General features: G+C 39.9%; 1 protein-coding gene across 1 annotated transcript in view; it reads right to left on the bottom strand.

Moving 5' to 3' along the window:
- map2k5 (mitogen-activated protein kinase kinase 5) overlaps positions 1 to 21,175 on the bottom strand; it is a 66,311-nt gene that overhangs the window by 11,181 nt on the left and 33,955 nt on the right. The window contains exons 18-21 of the mRNA XM_071520505.1: positions 14,069 to 14,095; positions 13,679 to 13,711; positions 6,066 to 6,127; positions 4,738 to 4,783 (exon numbers count right to left, since the gene is read on the bottom strand). Coding sequence (XP_071376606.1) covers positions 4,738 to 4,783; positions 6,066 to 6,127; positions 13,679 to 13,711; positions 14,069 to 14,095 — 168 coding nt within the window. The remainder of the gene's footprint in view (positions 1 to 4,737; positions 4,784 to 6,065; positions 6,128 to 13,678; positions 13,712 to 14,068; positions 14,096 to 21,175) is intronic.

Below are 21,175 nucleotides of genomic sequence, written 5' to 3' on the forward strand. Positions count from 1 at the left end.
CAGACATTTACTGTGTCCTTAATGTGATTAGAAATAAAATGTCAGGTTTATGAGCTGTAACAACAGTAAATTAGTGGCCTGTACATTGATACGTATTTATAATACACACTGATAATACACAAACATTTTACCGCTTAAAATATAGATGGAACTGGGGCGCAGACTTTTTGCACTTAAAATATATTTGAGATGTGTCAGTTGCAGAGTGTAAAACTGGAGGGAAATGAATCAAATTAGTCCACCTGTGTGATTTACGAAAAACTATTTGACTGTGGTATTTAATGGCAGGAGAAAGGGTGTCTTCAGAGCATGCTCATTGTAGAGCGGAATGCAGTGGAAAGGACAGGGGGCAAGGAGGAATTTTCATTATATTTCTTCAGACTAATTCACATATTACATTACTACAGTTAAAACTGCAACACGTAAATTCTCTGCACTGGTCCCTTTATACCTACATCCTGGACTGCAAAGACAGAATTCTTGACTTTATTATTGTCTAGATAGGTATGTCCATGTTATTATGCATATTTTTTTTGATAAATTCCTATTTGCAGTCATATATTAGAAGGCATTTTTGGATTTTGTTAATTAGCACCCATTGGCAGCTTGTCAAGTCCACTAGCTTGTAAAGTTTTATCAAGCTAGTCTAAAACTGATGGATGGAGAATCCTGATGTGTTTATAATGTTAACCTAGGCTTCTCAGCAGGTGTTCAGGCCACTGGAATTGTCCTTCCATTATTTCTTGACACCTGTGATTGACATCAGACTAGTCTAAGAAACCTCACATACCTGACTTGACGAGAAGCCAGGATATGGATGAGGAAAAACAAATTAACAAAATCTAAAAACATACATACAAACATGTATGACTGTAAACTATAAATTTATAAAATTAAGGAGACTAAAGAGGCTATATACCAGGTTATAGAACTTATGTGACAATAAAATATGTCACCCATTGTGGTGGCACAGTGCAAATGCCAGTGCCAGGGTCTCCTGTTTGAAGTGTGATATGTTTGAGCCTTTATGCTTTAATTTTATGCTCCAGACAATTCTATACTACTTTTGTTAACAATGCATTGTACTGTTTCGTTTTTTAGCATTGTTTTGTCTTGCACTATCCATGCATGCACTGTTCTGTCCATGCTTCCACTGTTTTTGTTTTTATTGTCCATGCTGCTCTCCTTTTATTCATGTCTGGAAAATAAAAAAAAAATACCCTGACCCCAAGAAAAAGGTTTTCGCTTCACTGTGCACGTTTGTAAGGTGGAATGACAATAAAGTTGAATTAAATAGGTTAAAATATTAATAGTATGAGCAAAACATTCAGTACAAGTACGTGTAACACATTGTGTTAAGCTTAAGACGGAACGTATCAAGAGCACACATGCAATCAAACGGGCATCGGGTATCCCAGCAGCCCTAAAAGAACGTCTAATAGGATCAAACCCCAGTGACAATAATGACGTCAATAAAAGCCATACCAATGATTAGAGAAACCACACGCTGAAACCTGATGAGCTAACCAGTGAGCTAGAGGGTGAGGGTGGTACGGTCGTAAAATAACATAATTTGCTCAGCGTCTACTTGAGTGTGTAGTTTCCAGCATTACTTTCCAGGAGGAATGAGTTGCAAAGATAAAAACTATTAGCATTGGTGGCACTTTCGGCGAAGCAGAGGGAGAGGAAAAAAAAGGGGGGAGGGATTTCCAGCTGTGGCTAGGTGCATTAACATAGAGATAGAATAGGTACAGACTTTTAATATGTACGCAGGAGGCTGGGGGAATGGGGAGGTGGAGAGAGAGGAAGAGGTAGGGAGGGATGAGGGAACGAGGAGGAGGAGGAGACAGAAAGACAATCAGTAGGCTGGTGCCACAAAGCCAGGCGTCCATGACCTTATATCTCAGCTCGTCATGGGCAAAGATGAAAATGAAAGGTCCTGCAGGAAGAGCGAAACCAAAAACACAAGTGGAGGAATGATAGGACGGATGGAGAGAGAAGAGAAAGAGGTAGAAAGAGTAAGAGAGAGGTTGAGAGTTTGAGAAAGAGAAGAAAAGTGAAGTAAGATGAGGAAAAAGAAACAAAAGAGATCAGCGATGAGCGATGATCAGGAACAAAGCTGAAAAATGGCACCATGCGAGCTCAGATGACCCTGGTCGTTTCCATCAAAAACAGTAGAGAGGAAAGACAGAAAAGTAGTATGTGGGTGAAAAGAGAGGGGGATAAATATATTGATAAAAGGAAAGCAAGATCATGGCTACATTGATGCTTCCTGGCAAAGGTGATTGTCAAAATGAAGATAAAAAAAAACAAAAAACCTGATTTGCTCTCTTTAACTATTCATACTTTTTCTCCTTCAGGGCATGAATAGTACGTGAGCAGTCTACAAAATGTGTGGACTGGGCATTCAGACTTTTGTCCATTCGCTGGGAAATGGGTGTAGAATAGAATCCTGTATTACACTAAATAGAATTTCTGTTCCACTGCAACAGTTGCATAGACTAGTCTTGAATAGGTACGAATGGTTGGTGTCAAGTTGTAACTCGTCAAAAACAATTGGAGTTGTGTTCAAAGAAGGGTGAACAAGTCACAACTTTTTTTTTTAGCAGCAAACCATCAAAAAACCCAAAATACTGAATGGCCCAAAAAGAAATAGTGGATGTTCTTTTCCCTCAAGTGAACTACTTTTTTTTTTTTTTGAGGGAGGCATGAATTCCCTTTAACTGTCCAGCTAACTTTTCCCTTCACTCCTCCTTTCTGGTGTGAGACTGAGAACATACAATCTGTTAGCAGCTCTGCATTTACACCCTCCATCCCTCCCTCCCCACAACACACACACAGACACCCACACCCCTCCTCTCTCTGTGGACCTAACTGTCGCTGTCCTTGGTCCTGATACAGAAACCAGAGCGTGTTGCAACTCTTAAAAGGCAGCTTGTGCAAATTGCTGTGGCCTTGTGTGCTAACACCAGATCAGAGAAAACCATCAAGTCCACACTGGGAAGAAGGCATGTGGTGAAGGGGAGAGCTGAAACTTGGTGGACTGCAATGTACATCAACAATCACTGTTTTAGGGTGGATTTTCTCTTTAATATATCTGTGAAATGGACATAGGACACAGAGTCCTCCTTGAATGCATTCTTTATTTTCACTTCTGTTCTTTATAAAACTCAAAAAATCATGACCTTGGAATTATAAGGTTCTGAGTTTTTTTTAAATAAAATTGAATTATCTAGATACAGTATTATCTTAATCTTGGAATGTTACTTAATGCTTGTGGGTAAAAAAATTATTTGGGTTTAAATATTTAAGAAGATATAAAGTTCTAACTCAGAAAGTACATTGCAGCTTGGTACTATTAACTAACTAACTAACTATTAACTATTTCCCATCCAATAACAAACTTCAATATTTCAGGGAGGAGACAAATCAACCTCTCAGCTGCATCCTGTCAGAGGCTAGCTAATGTCGCCTGAAGGGGCAGTAATAATAGCACGCAAGTCATAAAATAGGGAAAATTGTTAAATCAACATAAAAATATCTTATCTTTATGCTAAGGGATGACAAGTGCCACACCTGCTTTTTGGAATTGCTCATAGGGAACATGCAAATTACTAAAAGGGATTGGTGGTGCCGCAAAAAAAGCAAATGGTTAAACTGACCCAGTAATTCGTATTTATGAATAAGAAAACACCATGATGCCCGTAATGTAATACTAACACTGCAAGTGAGTTTCATGAATAATGTTCATGTCTCTTTACTTTGTAGACAAGGCTTTGTAGACACTAGGTTGTATAGGTGGAGCCAAACTACAGGTGTTTTCTTTAAGGACGAACTATGTTCTGTAGATTAAAGCACATTTTGTAGTCGAACATAATGGAAACATAATGTAAAGCAAGAAAGTAAGCAATGCATTTAAATTTTTCTACTTCTGCGTTGATGTGTGCGTAGTATGTCGTTGAAATCCCGCACTTAGGGTGGCAGTGTTTAAAAAAAAATCATATCGCACCAAAACGACACACAGAAGAAGAGAAGAACGGGAAGCAGACGTGATGCCGTCATGAGCGCCCATAATCAGCCAATCAGAGTGCGCGACTCCGCGTAGACTCGACACACAGTTGGGATTCTTGGGCAGGTACGCAAATAGCTTCAGATTACGTGCAGAGACGCTATTTTCATTAAAGTATAAAATGCACTTAAGATGTGAAAATCACAAGTCTACATGGTGTTGGGCACACATGTTCCTACCCATGCACACAGACAGACAGAGACAGACAGACAGACAGACACAAAATAATGATTTCCTTTGTCCCTTGCTTAAATTTTCATTAGTCTTTTAAACTTTTGAACCAGAATACTTTGACTCTTATACATTCAGATTCATTCAGATTGGCACCAATGCAGTGAATTGAATGAATTAGAGAGCTGAAGTAGGTCTCAATCCTACCTCAAGGTTTCCGTCTGACCTTTCTCTGACATCTTTCATTGGTAGCAACAAGTTCATTACTGTTGTTTCCACATTGCAATGCCGACTTTGAGGGTCCATGACCCGAAAAAACCTCAATCATTTTGAAAAAATACAATCGCATATTCCAAGGGCTACGGAAATAGTAAAATTATCTTTAATTGGAATTTTTATTGGAATGCATGAATATGATCACCCTCTGTACACAGTTATTCAAAATTCTTATTTTGTGGTCCTTGGAACTTTTTAAGGGAAGGCTTGGTTTAACTTACCATGAGGTTATTAGGGGCAGGCCTCTCTTTGGGGTGCCGCCTCATACTGAAAAAAAGAGATACAAGCAGTCTTTATCCAGCCACTATTCAGTGTTTTTAAATGCACAAGAGATGCCTTTGTAATAACTACCATTTCAATGGCATAATTTTCATTTACAATGAAGTATTCAAGATGAGGCTTACAACAACTCCTTTCATGCCAAAAAATATCAGAGAAGAGAAGCCTTGATGGAGAACAGAACATTTTCTCCAGCAATATCACCGTTTAGAACAGCCAACTACACACAGTGCAACAACTTCACACAGCATCATTTAATTAATATCTCTAATTTCTTCGTCGCTAAAAATGCATCAGTTGCCTACAGAGATCACCAGGTGGATTTATGCGTCTGTGTGTGTCTAGGTGTGTGTGCGCATGCGTGCGTCTCCTCCATGGAGCGTATATGTGCACTATCTGTCAAAACGACCTACATAGGGGACTTTGAGGGATTAGTGCTGGGGCCCGTCTGGAGTTAGTCATGTTACTGGGTGATGTATCACAGCGAGTGGGGCATGACCCTCTAAGAATAGCCTGGGAGATGCCAGTGCCGGCCCTGCGACAGGCTGGGCAGGGCACCGTACCTCACTCTGTCCTGAGAGAGAGGTGCCCTGCTTGAGTAAATAAGGCAGGGATGTGGGGTAAACAACAGCTGGCATAGTCAGCTAGTGAGCACTCGCTGCATTCACACACACACACCCCACTTGCATGTGTTTTGGGTGTGTATATGCAGATGTTTGTGTAACTGTATAGGTTACAAGAGGCTAACTAATCAGGGCCAAAGGCAGGGTAAACATTGTCTTTGTTCTGTTGCAGTAGATAAATCAGCCACTCCTGGTTAAAAAAACATAATAGCTTTTTATTCACTCTGAGTAGCGCTGAACATCACAGCTAAAACCATTACAACCACAGTCCATTAACACACACACACACACACACACATGCACGCACACTCACAAGCAAATAAATCCAGACTTTAATCCATCCCATTGTGTACCATAATACCCTTAATTCATCTAGAATAATTTGATTCATCTATGTCAAATGTAGTGTGTGGCCTTTCTAATTGTTTGCTCTGGCTCCGCGGGGCTCAGATGGTTAGATGTGCTAACCATGTTAAGTTAGTAATGCTAGAACTGCAAACAAATGCTCTAGAAAGTAAACGATGAAGAAAGATAAAACCTACACTCAAAATCCATCAAAGGTGATTTTTTTATTTGAAATCAATTTGGTGTCTGTCTCTTTGAAACAACGTGTATAATGTACTGCAATGTAATGGCAACAGACTCACCACTGAGTGACGAAGTGAACAAACATCTCACTGAACAGAGCGACAGGAAGAACAGGAGGATCCTGGAAAGGAAGAGGGGAACAGTTAGATTTTACTCTGCAAAAAAGAAAATCCACTGATAGAACTAATAATACTAATAACACATTAACGAAATATTAAATCCTTCAATTCCTTCAATTACACAGATGACAAAGAATCCCTAAATAAAACCAGTGAACTCTGTAACAAGAACATATATCAGAAAACTGAAACAAAAAAAAAATAAAAAAATTGGTCATTCAGCGATGAATTTGCTAAGAAAAGCCGACCTTGATGAGGGGAATTTAGGCATGCAAAAGAAGATTGTACAGTCTCCTCGGTTAAGGAAGTGCACCTGAACCTTTTATTGGAGGGACACAATGACACAAGACAAAATAACTGCTAGTTTCAATATGGGGGCAGGCTTGGAGATAGAAAAGAGTGTGATTGGCTGGGTCAATTGCATAAAAAAAAAACCTCAACATTTAACTATTCATTGAATACTGGCTGAAAATAAATTGATTTGGATAAAAACAGTCTTCTGGAATGGGACCTTTTTATTGCCCTTCAATGACACCCTTGATGTGTACTAAAAGTGTTAAAAGTACACAGGTGAGAGGACAATGAAGGAATTCTTGGTCAGTTTGTCAAAGTTATGTGCAAACTCATTAACGTCCTTGCAAGTTCATACTTTGGGAATGATGATTCAGAACTGTTTTAGAGCATCATCACCTTGTATGCACGCGTATAGAGAACAGGACAATGGAAAGGACAAACGAAGAGGTGGATATCAAGGCCATGGGCAAGAAGCACAGACAATAGCAAGAAGACAGAAGAGGGGAGTCAGAGAAACAGAGGAGAAGAGAAAAAGAAAACGTGAAATTATCAACTGTGGGTACATGAACATGTGAATGAGGCTGAAAGCGAGACTAATGAATCAATGTAATTTATGCTTTTTGTGACTTTTTGGTTATGGAATGTATAGTAAAAGACAGAGAGAGCGTGACATACAACACGGGTCATGGGAATAAGACAAAAACCTGTCGTAGACTAAGTCATGATCTGGAATAAAGACTACATAGACTGAAACCAAGATTAGAACAAATCTTTTCTCAGGCAGGCATTATTATTTCCTTTCCTTGACACAGCCTAATTCAGTAAAAGTAGCCTAATACAAAACATTAATTTATTTTGTGTAATACAGGATATCTGATACAGTAAATGTTTGTATAGGTAACTTGCTAGCATGCTGTATCTGATGGTTTGCGCATGGCTCATGCCATCAAAAGTTGCCAACCTACTTCTTTTTAAACATCTCTTTATTGAATTTTCAAAAGGTTCTGGTATACATAATACAAGATCATCATATAATATACAAAATATAAAACTGCCCTCCCCTTTCCCAACCCCCTGATCTCTCCTACTCATCCTCCCAATCCACCCCTTGCCAACCTACTTCTATGAAAGAAAATCTTCAACCAATTCCTATCTGGTCAGGTTTTTGAGATATTCAGGCAATCATTGGCAGGAGAGGGAATACATAAAAAAAGACAAAAAAGGGGACTTGTGATGAAACCAAGAAAGGTCTTGAGAACTACATCACTGCTACCAAGCAAAATATTGCACCGTTCATTACAAGTTGTAGAACAAAATTCTTTAGCCTGTTATTTAGTCTTTAGTCTGTTAATTTAAGCAGCATCTCAAAGAGCAACAATGGAAATTGGAATCAATGTAGATGTGAAAATTTATACCAGAAAGGTGTGTTCATTGGATAAGAGCAAGTGGCAACTTTTAGCTACTTGCCCACTTCTGATATCAACAAAATTAAATGACTTTATACAACTGCCCTTACAACTTATGTTCAAAAGTACATTATTTTGAAGAGCCAGGGTTCAGTGAGGTCAAACGTTAAGCATCTTTCTTGTATGAAGGCTTTAATGTCTGCATAAAGACCTCAAGGCAACATTCTGCACTCTTTGCCCTCGCTTTTGTGGTAGCATTGAACGATAATTGACTGTCAAGTTAACCTCAGACGACACCTGCTGGGTGATGAAGTGAGTCTCCTTGGGTCAACAAATCCAGTCATTCAAATGATGAAAGCTTGAATGGAAGAAAATTGCTGCACATACAAAGAAAACTTCAAAGAGGTATCCCACTCAATTTCTATATCTCCATGTTCTGTTGAAGGTGGCAAAACCTCCACTACCTGGTCAATAATGACCAACCAGGTGGAAACCTAATCACAGTGGTGCAAGGCTCTCTAGAGCTACGGGCCGCCTGTGCACCGATGGCACAGTAACTGAACATCGAGTGTGTGTCTACAACCCTGTGGCTCTACACCTTAAAGCTGAAATCCGGGATTTCACCCCTTTGTCTCCCGCTCTGGTGGTGAAGAGTATTTGAAATGATGTCCGGACCATGGAAGTACTACTGTATATTATCAAAGAAGTGCCAGTGATGCTTGTGTGCCGTCAGCTCACCAGTAAACAGTTTCCACCCTAAAAATGGCATTCCCGGACCAGGTAATTTGACTTTTAATGATTGCAACTTCTGTAATGAAATTAGGTAATAACATCACTCATGATTAATAAGCTCTTTGGGTAGTCTAGTATGCTAGTTAGCTAGCAGCACTCTGCTACCCAGCTCATGTAACCTGTGTTGGCTAACATTGTTTGGATAGTTAGCAGACTTTCGTCCTACCCGGTCAAAAAATTCAGTAGCGGCCTATGGAGAGCATCTCCAACCATGGTAATACTGCAAACTGGTAACCTGACTCCACGGTCCAAATGGATAAAATAACCATTTATTGGTGGAAGCAAGTCCCAGATTCCAGCTTTAAGGTCTTTTGATGAATGACTGAAATATATTAATATATTGACTGTGTGTTGACAGAATACAGACTTGGTAACAGTTCGTAACTTGGTAACAGTTCGCGAAATGTTTTGGCGCATACTGTACATCAACCAGTCAATGTTTACATTTACAAACTACATGATGAATGTGTACACTGACTGGGGCTTTCTCCCAGTCCTTGAGGTACATGCCATCTGTGTGCCCATAACACAGCACTTGTGAACTGTGTGCGTTTGCATCTTCTCACACAAAGGAGACAAGAATTCATGTGTACGGAGGAGGGAAACAACTTTGTGTGTTTAAGTGTTTTATTACCAATGGTTAGTCTCATGGCAAATGTCTTTTTGGCCACTGTCAGTGTGAGCCCCTGTGTGTGTGCTTGTGTGTGTGTGTATGTGTGTGCTCAGGCTTGGTACATGTTGTCAATTGAGATTCTATGAGCCATGTCATGTAGAACAGCTGTGCCAGACTGACCCTCTATTACTGCCCCTCCCCTCATTACTCCATCTCTCCCACCCTTTCTCCACTCTCGCTCTCTCCTTCCTTTCCTACCCTTGACTGTCAGTATGAAAAGCTCTGAACATTTCAATTCATTTTCGCCCTCTGTATCCTTGAAGGTACAAAGTTGACCACTGCGTAGCAATAGCAATATTAAATAAACATCTATCATCTCTCTCTCTCTCTCTCAAGACAATAAAGACAATAAAGAGTCATCCATGGGACTGTGTATGAAAGGCAATAGGCCTAGCGTTTTCTATGCTTTCTGGTGTTGAAAAAAATCTTTCTAGTTCTCAAAAGAGTTAGAAAACTTGCAAACATGTTTTGATGATATGAAAGAAAGAGGATAATGGACATGTAGTTTGATAAATTCAAAATAATGAAATGATGGGGAAGAATGCAAGAAAGCATGATAGCATAATATACTGTATATCATACTAAAAAAAGGCCTTGCTTTATTCTTTAACATACAGTATATATTATATAATAGTATATATACAATATATATATATATATATATATATATATATATATATACTGTATATATTGTAAAGTTAGTTGAAATATTAACAGACATACACAGAATATACACAGCAGCGACATACAAAGATATGCACAAAAATACACACACACACACACACACACAGAAAGCACAAAGCCTGGGTCCAGAAACAGCCGTTCAGTCAAACGCAGGGGGATTAAACCTCTTTACATTAGGAGCCCTGCTGTGCTATTAAAAACACCTCTGGGCAGTATTCCCCATTCCTTAATGCTCTGATCGGCGGGCTCCTGCAAAGCATGATGCATGCACCCATTTAAATTAACAAAGGAATGGGCTCCTTCTAATCTCGCTGTGCTTCAGAGTGTTGCCGCCGCTTGGATGAGCAATATATCATAGCGCGTGCGAACACACACACACACACACACACACACACACACACACACACACACACACACACAACACACACACACACACACACACACACACACACACACAAACGCCCTCGAGCACTGCAAGCCATACGCCTCAGTGTACACTCCGTTTAGAGGGAGAGTATCAAACAATTTTCCCCCACTGGGCTATGGTGCACGCACACACAAATAAACAAGCACACACAGACAAACACACACACACACACACAGAAAAACAGGACCAACTGGACACATAGATCCTGGAAAATATTGGCTACACAACCTATTTTTGTGTTGTATAGGCTGATTCTGATCCAAAATCTCTCTTTCTCTCTTCTGCACAGTCCTAACATTTGCATGCACATTTTGCAGAGATAAACACACACACACACACACACACACACACACACACACACACACACACACACTCACACACACACACACACACACACACACACACTCACACACACACACACACACACACACACACACATATTCATGCATGTATTCATATCTCCAGCTGAGAGGAACGCTGCCGTGGCTTTGATGTGGCGGCAGGCGATGGTGCAAAAAGACAAGCAGGCTGATGAAAGTGGCTAGTCTGGGTGAATTATTCTTCTGGTTGTCAATGCCCTCTACTCTGAGACAGAACACACACTACAAGGGTACAAGGGTACGAGTAAATATAAATGTCATTGGCATAAAGCAATTATTAGGCAAAATTAGATCAGTAATTACAGGCTTGAAAATGAAGCGGGAGTTCTTTATTAGTGGAGCCACTTGCTATTCAACAGGAGAGGAGGGAGGCACATTAATGAGGATGGACAGAGGACAGATGGCACAACTGTGACAGAGAACTTCTCTTTCAAAACCTATAAGCTCAATAAGGCACAAATGTTCTCATACTATACTATTTAAAAGGAAGTACTGGATAGTGGGATGGAGAGTGAGAAAGTGAAAGGGGTGGGGTGTAAATGTACTTATATGCACTTAATAGGGGTAGACAAAATAACACAAAAACCTAACAATATAGGAATATCAAGTACTTAATACGTAGTAGAGCCACCCTTTGCTTTCAGAACAACTTAAATCCTCTATGATTGCTGTCATACAAGTCCTGAACTGTGTGTAGAAAGATACTGGACCATTCTTCAAGAAGCAAAGCCTCCAGTTATTTGAGGGATGCAGGAGGTGGAAATCTACTTTGCAATCTGTGCTCCAGACCTTCCCATAAAGGTTCAATGATGTTTAGCTCTGGTGACTGGGGAAGCTTTGGAAGAAGTTTGACTACATCCATGTTTATCTCCTTATTTATTTGCTCTCTATCTATTCTTATTTATCTCTGCAATCCCATGGCAATGCCTCACTCTGTGTGTGTGTGTGAGAGAGAGAGAGAGAGCAAGCGAGCGAGGGGCAGAATGCCACACTCCACCCCCCACCAAACACACCTCTAGCTACAATAATATTAATGATCCACTCACAAGAACATATTTCTCACCCAAACATTAATGCAACTTTCAGATCCCCAGTGGATAAGTCACACACAATATCAAACCTTCACAAGCAAAGAAAACAAAAAGTATTCGGATCACATCTACATACTAATGGACCATATTTACAAAATGTCAGAGAGTCGGTTATAATTTATCACCCCTGACATGATTTTGATGCGTCGCTTTATATAAAAACATGTCTAGCTCACTTAAAAATAGCGTACCATTAAAGTAATCGGCCCATGGGATCGAAGTTAGCCCATCCGAGCTATGCTACAAGGTATTTTCAAAAAGAACAATTAAAACCCAACTGAAGGGAGGAACTTACAAAGCAGCAGCAATGGATGGATAATATCATTGGTTTTATCTCAGGAAGAGCAGAAGAGGACAATATCGTCACAGGGTACCACAGGTTGTGATACGACACATGTACATTGAGAACGCAAATGTTCTCTAATATGTCATAACCTGGCACTGCTTGTGATGTACAACCAGTTAGGTTTCCACATGATAAAACTGTCCTCCACTGCTTTTCTTTACAGGTTCCATGATGCCACTGAATCATATTAGTAGTGATAAGCAGAGTTGCTGATATCGGTCTGACTTGGGTGGCAACATAAGAGCGGCATTATAAGCTACAGCACTTCTATGGGTGTCCTATGGTTCACTGATGGGTATATTCCTTGATCTATAATACAGTCCTCAACCTTTGCATTCTCTTTGAGTGACTTCATCTATCCAAAGCGTGGTTATCCTCATCTCTCTTTTCCTCTCCCTATCAGAAGCCCTGGGTTGGCTGGGACAGCAAGGCGGTGCTGGCTCGCCTGGGACAAACAGAGAGCATTCTCTCGCCTCAAGGGGAGACGGCAAAGGGCACAGGAAAAATAGTTTGAGTGATGCCTCCGTCTAGCTGACTAATGAACAGTTCAGCTGGGGTCAACCCATTACAACCGAAAGCGTTTAATTATTAATTACGGCCAATCTATAGGCACTTAAGGACAAGTGGCATGCTATGTTTAATGTGCGGCTCGGTTGGTGTTGGGGGTTTTGGGGGACTGGGTTAGGCTAGTGAGGTGTCGCGGCATTTTTGCTATTAGTGCATGTCAGCAAAGAACTGAGGTAGAAAGGAGAGCGGGGATAAGGGAAAGGTCCCCAGTCGAGATTGGTGCTTGTGCTGAAAATACAGACAAACAGTGTGAGCATGCACATACATGTACACAGATACAGCGAAAGTTGTGTGTGCACATATCTGGGAACGAGAACCAAAGACCAATTGGCATACAGTTGAGTATGAACAAACAAAGAGCCAGGTCAAAATGGTGACAAACAGCTCCTCAGTGGTAGCATGCGGTGGCCTGGTTTTCATTTCAACTGATACACTGTGTTTGTGTGTTAGGAGGGAGGGAGACATTTTAAGGAGCATGTGAGAGTGACATAAACCTCACCTATTGGACAGCTAAGTACTCTCTGTGGCCTTGGGCAGTCATGTATAGTTACTGGTATGTTTGTTGGTGTATGCGTTGTGCGTCAGTGTTGAAAGTAAAATGTATTTTCAATAGGAACTTGAACAATCAGTACAGTCACCAAGATAACCCTGGTTAAATCCCTTTTTCAGTCTGGTTTGGTTTTGGTACACAGTGTCACTCATGGCAGGTCCAACCTCTACAGTAATGTGCGTGTGCATATGTGAATAGCTTGAGGCAGTTGCACAGGGTGGAGGGTTGAGTGAGCGGGGAGCAAAGCCGCCTGAGTGGCTTGCTTCATTAGGAAACAAAATATAAGCTTTCCGGGCCATTAGGACTGACTTTAGATGCAAAAGCACATAAGACAACGACTCACCTCATCAACGATGCATTGCAGTAACTGGAGAGGCTGGAAGATGGGAGGGAGAAAGAGAGATGAAAAAAAAACATGTTAGCCTACATGAAATGTCTCGGCAATAGGGAAAATCAATAGTGTAATAAAAAGTATCTACTTAGATTAATCAAATGCAGCGAGCTCTGGCGAAGCAATCATTCAGCTCTTGAATGTTTTTATTATTCCGTAATGGCACCTAATGTAATACTAGCAGTTAAAACATGATCTAATATTTCATTGCAAAGATGCAATTTGAGTGAATTTTCAAATGAGAGAGCCAATCAAGAGTGACACACTAGAGTGTGTGTGTGTGTGGGGAGGGGGGGGGGACCTCTATTTTCTTTTCTTTTATGCTAACGCCATAAAGCTTACCATTAAAGATCCTTGGTTTTTCTGAATCTGTAGGGCAAGACAGAGACGGAAAGAGGAGAAGAGGCAATATGTAATTAGCGTGTCATAATCAAAACGATGCACTTGGACACATTATGATCACTGGGAGAAAATTATTGCTTTCCTGGTGGCAATTTGTGAGTATGCGTTAACACCATTTACATAATGAAAACACACAAATGTTAATGGCCTTGCTCTCATTTGTGGAGATGAGGGGAAAAGATCCAATAACGCTAATTTTCAGAGTAGTACTTTATTCCTGCCCTCCAGGTTATCTAGATGTGCTGGGATGTAGAATAATTGTTGCAAACAGCTTTTGCAAGCTTTGCAATGAGTACGTTCCATTCATCTAATTCACAGGTGCAACAGAGACAATGAACAGACCAGGAAGGTGTAGTAAATTGCCATGATACAACACAATGACAGTAGGCTTAAAACTAGCCTTTTCCTGGATTAGGTAAAATAGGAAAATCTGAAAAGGAGATGCAGGACATATTTGTCTCACTGCAGTCTATCTGATGTTATCACAATCAGAACATACAAAGGGAATGAAGCAGGAAAATATATCTAAGCTAGAACAGGAACTCCTCATTTCGTAGATGCAGACACTATCAATTCATTACACTATCCATCACACTATTCATTACACATCACACTATCGAGTCTTTGCCTTAAAAGATATGACAATGCAAGGATACAAAATATCAATTACTTAAGTTCCCTATTTAAAATAGCCATAGCCAAATTTAGCAGCACACACACATTCGTTCTTAACTTCCAGAAACACAGATATACAAATTCAGCGTACAGACTGAATCATTCTAGGTCTTTTTAGCTTGGCTAAATGCCTGATTATGTTCAGTAAATGAATTGCTCATTTCTGTGGGTCTTTTGACAGTGCATTAGAGCACTTATCGATTCACTCAATTAAATACAGGTTTTCACACTTTGTAAATACCAAGAGACTCCTAAACTGCCTCTATATCCAGTTTTGCCTGATTCAGACACATTAAAGGCGACTATGGAAAACTAATTTGTTCAGAAATAATTACTAGGACAAAATTGCATGCTGCTCCAGGGGTTGAAATTGGATAGTGGGAGACTAACTTATTCAAGCATAATTGAGCACTTATTCTTCTTGTACTAGGTAGTTTGACCAGACATCAAAAAAGTGAGGCTTAATAATCCCGTCCTATCTTTCCCTCTTAACATAGACTCTGAACACTGCAGACTGATTATCTGGTTAACATATCATTATCTGCATGTTCATCCTGAGGGTAAACATTGTTTAATATGATGTTCATACTTAAACAAGGTTTCCCCACGGAGGCATTTGTTGATTCAGATACCTAATCTTAGCACATCAAACATCTCCCCATTTGAAAATATCAGCATGAAAATAAGAAGTCACAAAATCAATTTTTAGATGTCAAATGATTTCCGGTCCCATCAAGAGCAGCTCAATAAACACTTGTGAGAGATCAGTTGGCAGTTTCCCTTCTTCAGGATTTTCAAAGAGATTTCTTCAAGGGTAAGGAATCAGACAACTCTCTGACAAAAGATTCCTTGTTTGATCAAAACCTTCAGTTCCAACAAAGACGTAGTGGGCAAGGACAGTCCCTCTCTGTCACCATGGAGATATAACCATAAGTAGGGGGAATAAGACTGGGAGGTCTTCTTTTCCATTCCTTTCTTTATTGTTAGGTCAACAGCAACCAAGTCACTCTCCTGGTCTGAGATGTGCTGCCCTGAAATTATAAGATAAATCACACAAACACTCTGCGGCTCATCTCTAAGGTTAAGGTTGTCTTCCAATAAATACTAAATACTTGTCTTCCAATAAGTACCAATAAATACTGCTACCGCATCTATTACCTATATGGCATGAATTCAGATTTTCAACACCTGTTTGCCTATACGTAAGGGCCCATATAGGACGCACATAAAACAGAGAAGGCTCAAGCAAGTAAAAATATCATCACAAAACCATTTATGCTGTCCATGTTTGCAGCTGCATAGGGCAGCCTAGGGCACAAGTGTGCAAAGTCTTAAGTATACAGTACAAGATTGTGCGGACATTGTAATCTGTCCAAAAATGCTTGAGTAATAATAAATAGCATGGTAATAAACAGTAACACAAGTACGTTTTACAAGCTGTTGGGGTGATGGGTGGTCCTGATCTTGAGTCATTATCGTTTCCTGGAGGAAAGTTTCTGGAACAGATAATTGCCTGAGTGGGCAGAGTCGGCAGCAATCTTTCCTTCGTATCATTTATGGACTAAATTTAGGCTAAAAGAAGAACCTAACATGAATACTGAAATGAAGATTTTATCTCTAAAAGGAGTACACGTGATGGACATCTAGCATCTAGTTTTCGCATTGCAATGAAAAATTACAACACACGTGTAGTACTATGGTGATGTCCGTATTAATATCAAAGTCAATTTCATTTGAAATGAAGAAAGTAACAAAGAAAGAAAGTCTGTGTTGTTTGATGGATGTACTGATGTGTAATGGAAGCTATTCAAACAAACACACATTTCACTCAAAGAATTGACATGCTTTTTCATCCAGAAATCCATTCAAATTTGAGAAAATATGACAAAATGAAGAGAAACAAAAACAACCAGAGAGCAAACAAAAAAGGCAACAAATCAATCAGAAGCAATAGTGCTGGCGGCTGTATACACATCACATCAGGTCTGGTGTCTTCAAAGACTTTCAGAGCGAGCCGTGCAAAAACTCCATTAACTCCTGACAAAGAATGCAAATGAATCACGACATGTGGTGAAGTGGAATTAAAGGGACCATCTCTAATCAATGACAAACATGAGATGATGACTGCGCTGTGTGCATGCACACAAAGAAATGAATGCAAGACAACCCATTGACTAAACAACATCTCCGCATGAAAGCAAATGACAAGCACACACACTTGCTCTGAATGGAAGGGGTGAGTACAAAGACCCCTAACGGCGCTACAGCCGCCCGTTGCAAAGTGCAACGCCCTCAAAGCCAAAATCCTCTTTAACACATCCCTTATCTTACACTAGTCTTTGGTGTACAATCTCAGGTGACACCAATTTTTTCCCCAATCTCGCCCTCCTTTATTCCCCACGCAACTTCTCCCTCAGCCCGTACTAAAATGTTCTGTGTGAAGTGTAGCAGGGGGTTTGGCGCAGACAGCTGTGCGGGCGTCTGCAAAAATGACAGCTTAGGCCCGAGGACTTTGGCTGGCTGCGCCTGGCGAGCTGGATCCGAGCGCTATCGCCACACCGCTCTGCTACAGCCTGCAGGTGAACTGTCTGCGACACCATATGGAGGCAGGGGAAAATTAACACTGAGATGGAAAGAGCTGTGGCAGTGGGGAGTCCAAACCTTTTTTACTTCACTTTATCTCTCTATAATATACACTCACCGAGCACTTTATTAGGAACACCTTACTAATACTGGGTAGGTATCAGCTTTCAGCTCAGTGTCAACCGGCTACCAAAGTGCCATCCGCCTCAAGGTTGGACATGTTGTGTATTCTGAGATGCTTTTCTGCTCACCACAGTTGTAAAGAGGTTATCTGAGTTACTGCTGCCTTTCTGTCAGCTCCAACCAGTCTGGCCATTCTCCTCTGTCCTCTCTCATCAACAAGGCGTTTCCGTCCGCAGAACTGCCGCTGACTGGATGTTTTTTGTTTTTCGCACCATTCTGTGTAAACTCTAGAGACTGTTGTGCGTGAAAATCCCAGGAGATCAGGAGTTTCAGAAATTCTCAAACCAGCCCGTCTGGCAGCAATAACCATGCCACGGTCAAAGTCACTGAGATCAAATTTTTTCCCCATTCTGATGTTTGATGTGAACATGAACTAAAGCTGCTGACCTGTATCTGCATGATCTTATGCATTGCACTGCTGTCACATGATTGGCTCAATGGATAATTGCATGAATAAGCAGGTGTACAGGTGTTCCTAATAAAGTGCTCGGTGAGTGTATATATGCAGTGTCAGATTAAATATAAAGAAGACTGGAGAGGACTGAGGATAAAGGATGGAGAAACTGAAAATGAGAAAATGGAAAAATGGAAAGTGATGGAGAAGGATGAAGATAACAAATAACTGGTGTAAGAAAAGATCAAATTCTCCAGCACAATGCATGTGGCTCAACTGTCTGAAAATATTAAGAATTAAGAATATTTATCTTCCGTAATTCAAATCTCTGTTTATTTAAGCCCGTTTGTGAATCTGATTCTCTGAGTTGAGAAAATGTTCTTCTTGCTGACACCACTGATCAGCACTAACTACAAAACAAGGACTTGGGGCCAAATAGCGGGGTCACTGTAAATAAAACTTAACAATGTGCACGCACTCTCCCTGCTGAGCTCATCATCCAACAGTCAAAGTTAAATACAAAGAGAAATACACAAATACGTAGCTTCTTCCTCTTTGGACTGAGAAGGATACCTTTCAACGAGAGTCATGATCGGCTTTCAAACTGAATGAAACCGTTAGAGAAGCAGAAGGTAATGTGACTTTGAATTATCTATGACACACATACGCATCATATAGGCTGGTTTGAAGTAGTGACATTATGGATAATATTGGAGAAATGATAGAGATGAGAAAAATATGTATAGAGTACTAGAAGACTTATTTTTCTTCTTTTCGTGTGTGTGTGTGTGTGTGTGTATGTATATGTATATATATATATATATATATATATGTGTGTATATGTATATATGTATATATATATATACATATTACATTTTCAAATAGACTGGGAAGAAAAATTGATGGACGATGGACAAGAAAGAAATATTTGTCTCATGAATTCACACTCACACAAGATTGTAAAAAATACAAGAGTGATGGTGAGGAAGAGCCCAGTGCTGATTCTGTGTAGCAATCATTAGCGATCATACACTGACAATTAACATGATAATGAATGTGTTAATAGATGCTGCTGGAGGGAAGGGACTGCACTCTAAAATGAGACATGCCCTGGGCTGTAGTCACACACACACACACACACACACACACACACACACACAGAATGACCATTGTGTGAACAGCACAACACAACACTGAACAATTAATTTGAGTGCTGTACAAACACCCGTGCTTGCTCCCTTGCAGACAGGTTTGCATTTCCATTTTTTCATGTCTTAAGGAACAATGATCAACAACAGAAATTACCAGAGGGCTTCGTCATGATTGTAATCTGTCTCAGAGACAGCGATTAATTGTGGAAGCCCTTAAAGAAAGGCAACTCAGTGTTACTCATTAATTACTGAGAATACACATTTGGGTTTCTCTCTGTACTTCGCAGATAACAGGATACCATCTTCAACTGCACAGCACTATAGTAAAAGACAGTACAAAACAACTGTGGTCCAAAGACAAAATTATAGTGTGTATTGCTTGGAATTTAAAGTGTCATACGACTCACAGACGACAGCCTGGACTAATGTTCAGTAAACTGGCTCCCTCTTTCCCAGGAAGGGTAATTGTCATCCTGAAAGAAAGCAGTCACTTAAGCAATCCCTGGGCAGATAGTGCCGTGGTTACATCACACTCTGCTCCTTTAATCAACTACAATGAAGTTTCATCTGATTGAGAGAGCTGTACAAGTGTTTGCTGTTGCATCAGATTAACGCTGCATTAAACTTACACTGAAAATGATTACAAGTGTAAACGAGTAATATGCAAAACACAGCGTCAACACCTTACTATGTTTTTTTTATCTAGCTTTATATGTGGAAGGCTGCAGCTAGCGTCCATGGTTGACATGTAAAAGTGGCATGCTCCAGTAAATACAGCAAATTAAAACACTTCCACACATCCATCATCTTTTTCCATGATATAAGAACATTTTCAAAGCATGATATCTTACAAGCTCACTGTAGCTTGTTGCCAAGAACAAAACTCTTGGTGGGATAAAATCTGTCCCATCACATCCCATGAAGGCAGGCAGCCAGGAGGGTAAACTGAGGTAACCGGATTCAGATTGCTCAATTAGGGATTAGTGAGATTAGCCCATTTTAAAGGCCTAATTAAGAGTTGATGGGATTGGGAAGTCACTTCTACGGTCAGCAATTACATTTGAGCAGGATTTAACTTGGATGTAAACATGGAATGGATAAGCAGCAACAGATGGAACAAATATGAATCCAAATAGTAAATAGGCTTCATACATTTCAAAATTGTGTATCTTTACCAAAAAACTAATCTAGATGAAAACAAATTATAGTCTCCAATATCCCTTTATGTGTTGTGTTGTTAGTGCCAAATCAGCAAGTATTAGTTAGAGAAGTCTACAATAATCCATAAAAATAACATGACACATTTTCAGTGAGTTAATCCTATTAGGGATTTAGTTTAGAGAGGATGGTGATGAATATTTTCCCATGATTTCAACTTTGACACCCATACTTAACTACATATTCCACACTCTGTGTGAGTATTGTGTGAGTATTATGAAGCAGAGTCCATTCAACACTTAAAAACTCATTAAGATGCATTGAAGGGACCTGATTTCATCTGGTTTTATATCTTTAAGATTGGTCCAAGCTCAAACTTATCATTATCTCCTTATGTGCCAAAGTGGCCACTTAGCCTGAATGTTTGAAAGTGGTCATTCATTCACTGCCTTTGTGTCAAACTGAAACCTTCAGACAGTACACACTCAGATTTTCAATGTCATCTGGCAGTACTCCAAAACTATCTGCCAGTCTCACTCATCAGTGCCAAGATGTTGCTAGCAATGTCAGGGCAGAGAAGGCAGCCAAATTAGTAAAATAATACTTAATCTAATATGTTATCTAATAATTTGAGATGGTTTGAGCGTTTATTCACATTTTTTATGAAATGAAAAAAAACAACCTTTTATCTTGCACTTACACTTGAGACAAAATGCCTCAAAACAAGTCAAACAGAGGTCAATGGTAGCCACACATTTAGAATAAAAGAAACTCTTAAGAAATGTCAACCATTGATAGTGATTCACTACAGCAGTTACTCAGTGCTGAATATTTGGTTAAAACAAACATATAATATTGATCAATTAAAACAATACAATGTAAAAACAATCTACTGCAGTGGGG

The sequence above is a fragment of the Centroberyx affinis genome, unplaced genomic scaffold, assembly GCF_046629955.1.
Source record: "Centroberyx affinis isolate AG114_WGS23_722 - 3 ecotype Tasmania unplaced genomic scaffold, CSIRO-AGI_Caff_v1 ptg000805l_1, whole genome shotgun sequence".
Taxonomy (NCBI): Eukaryota; Metazoa; Chordata; class Actinopteri; order Beryciformes; family Berycidae; genus Centroberyx; species Centroberyx affinis.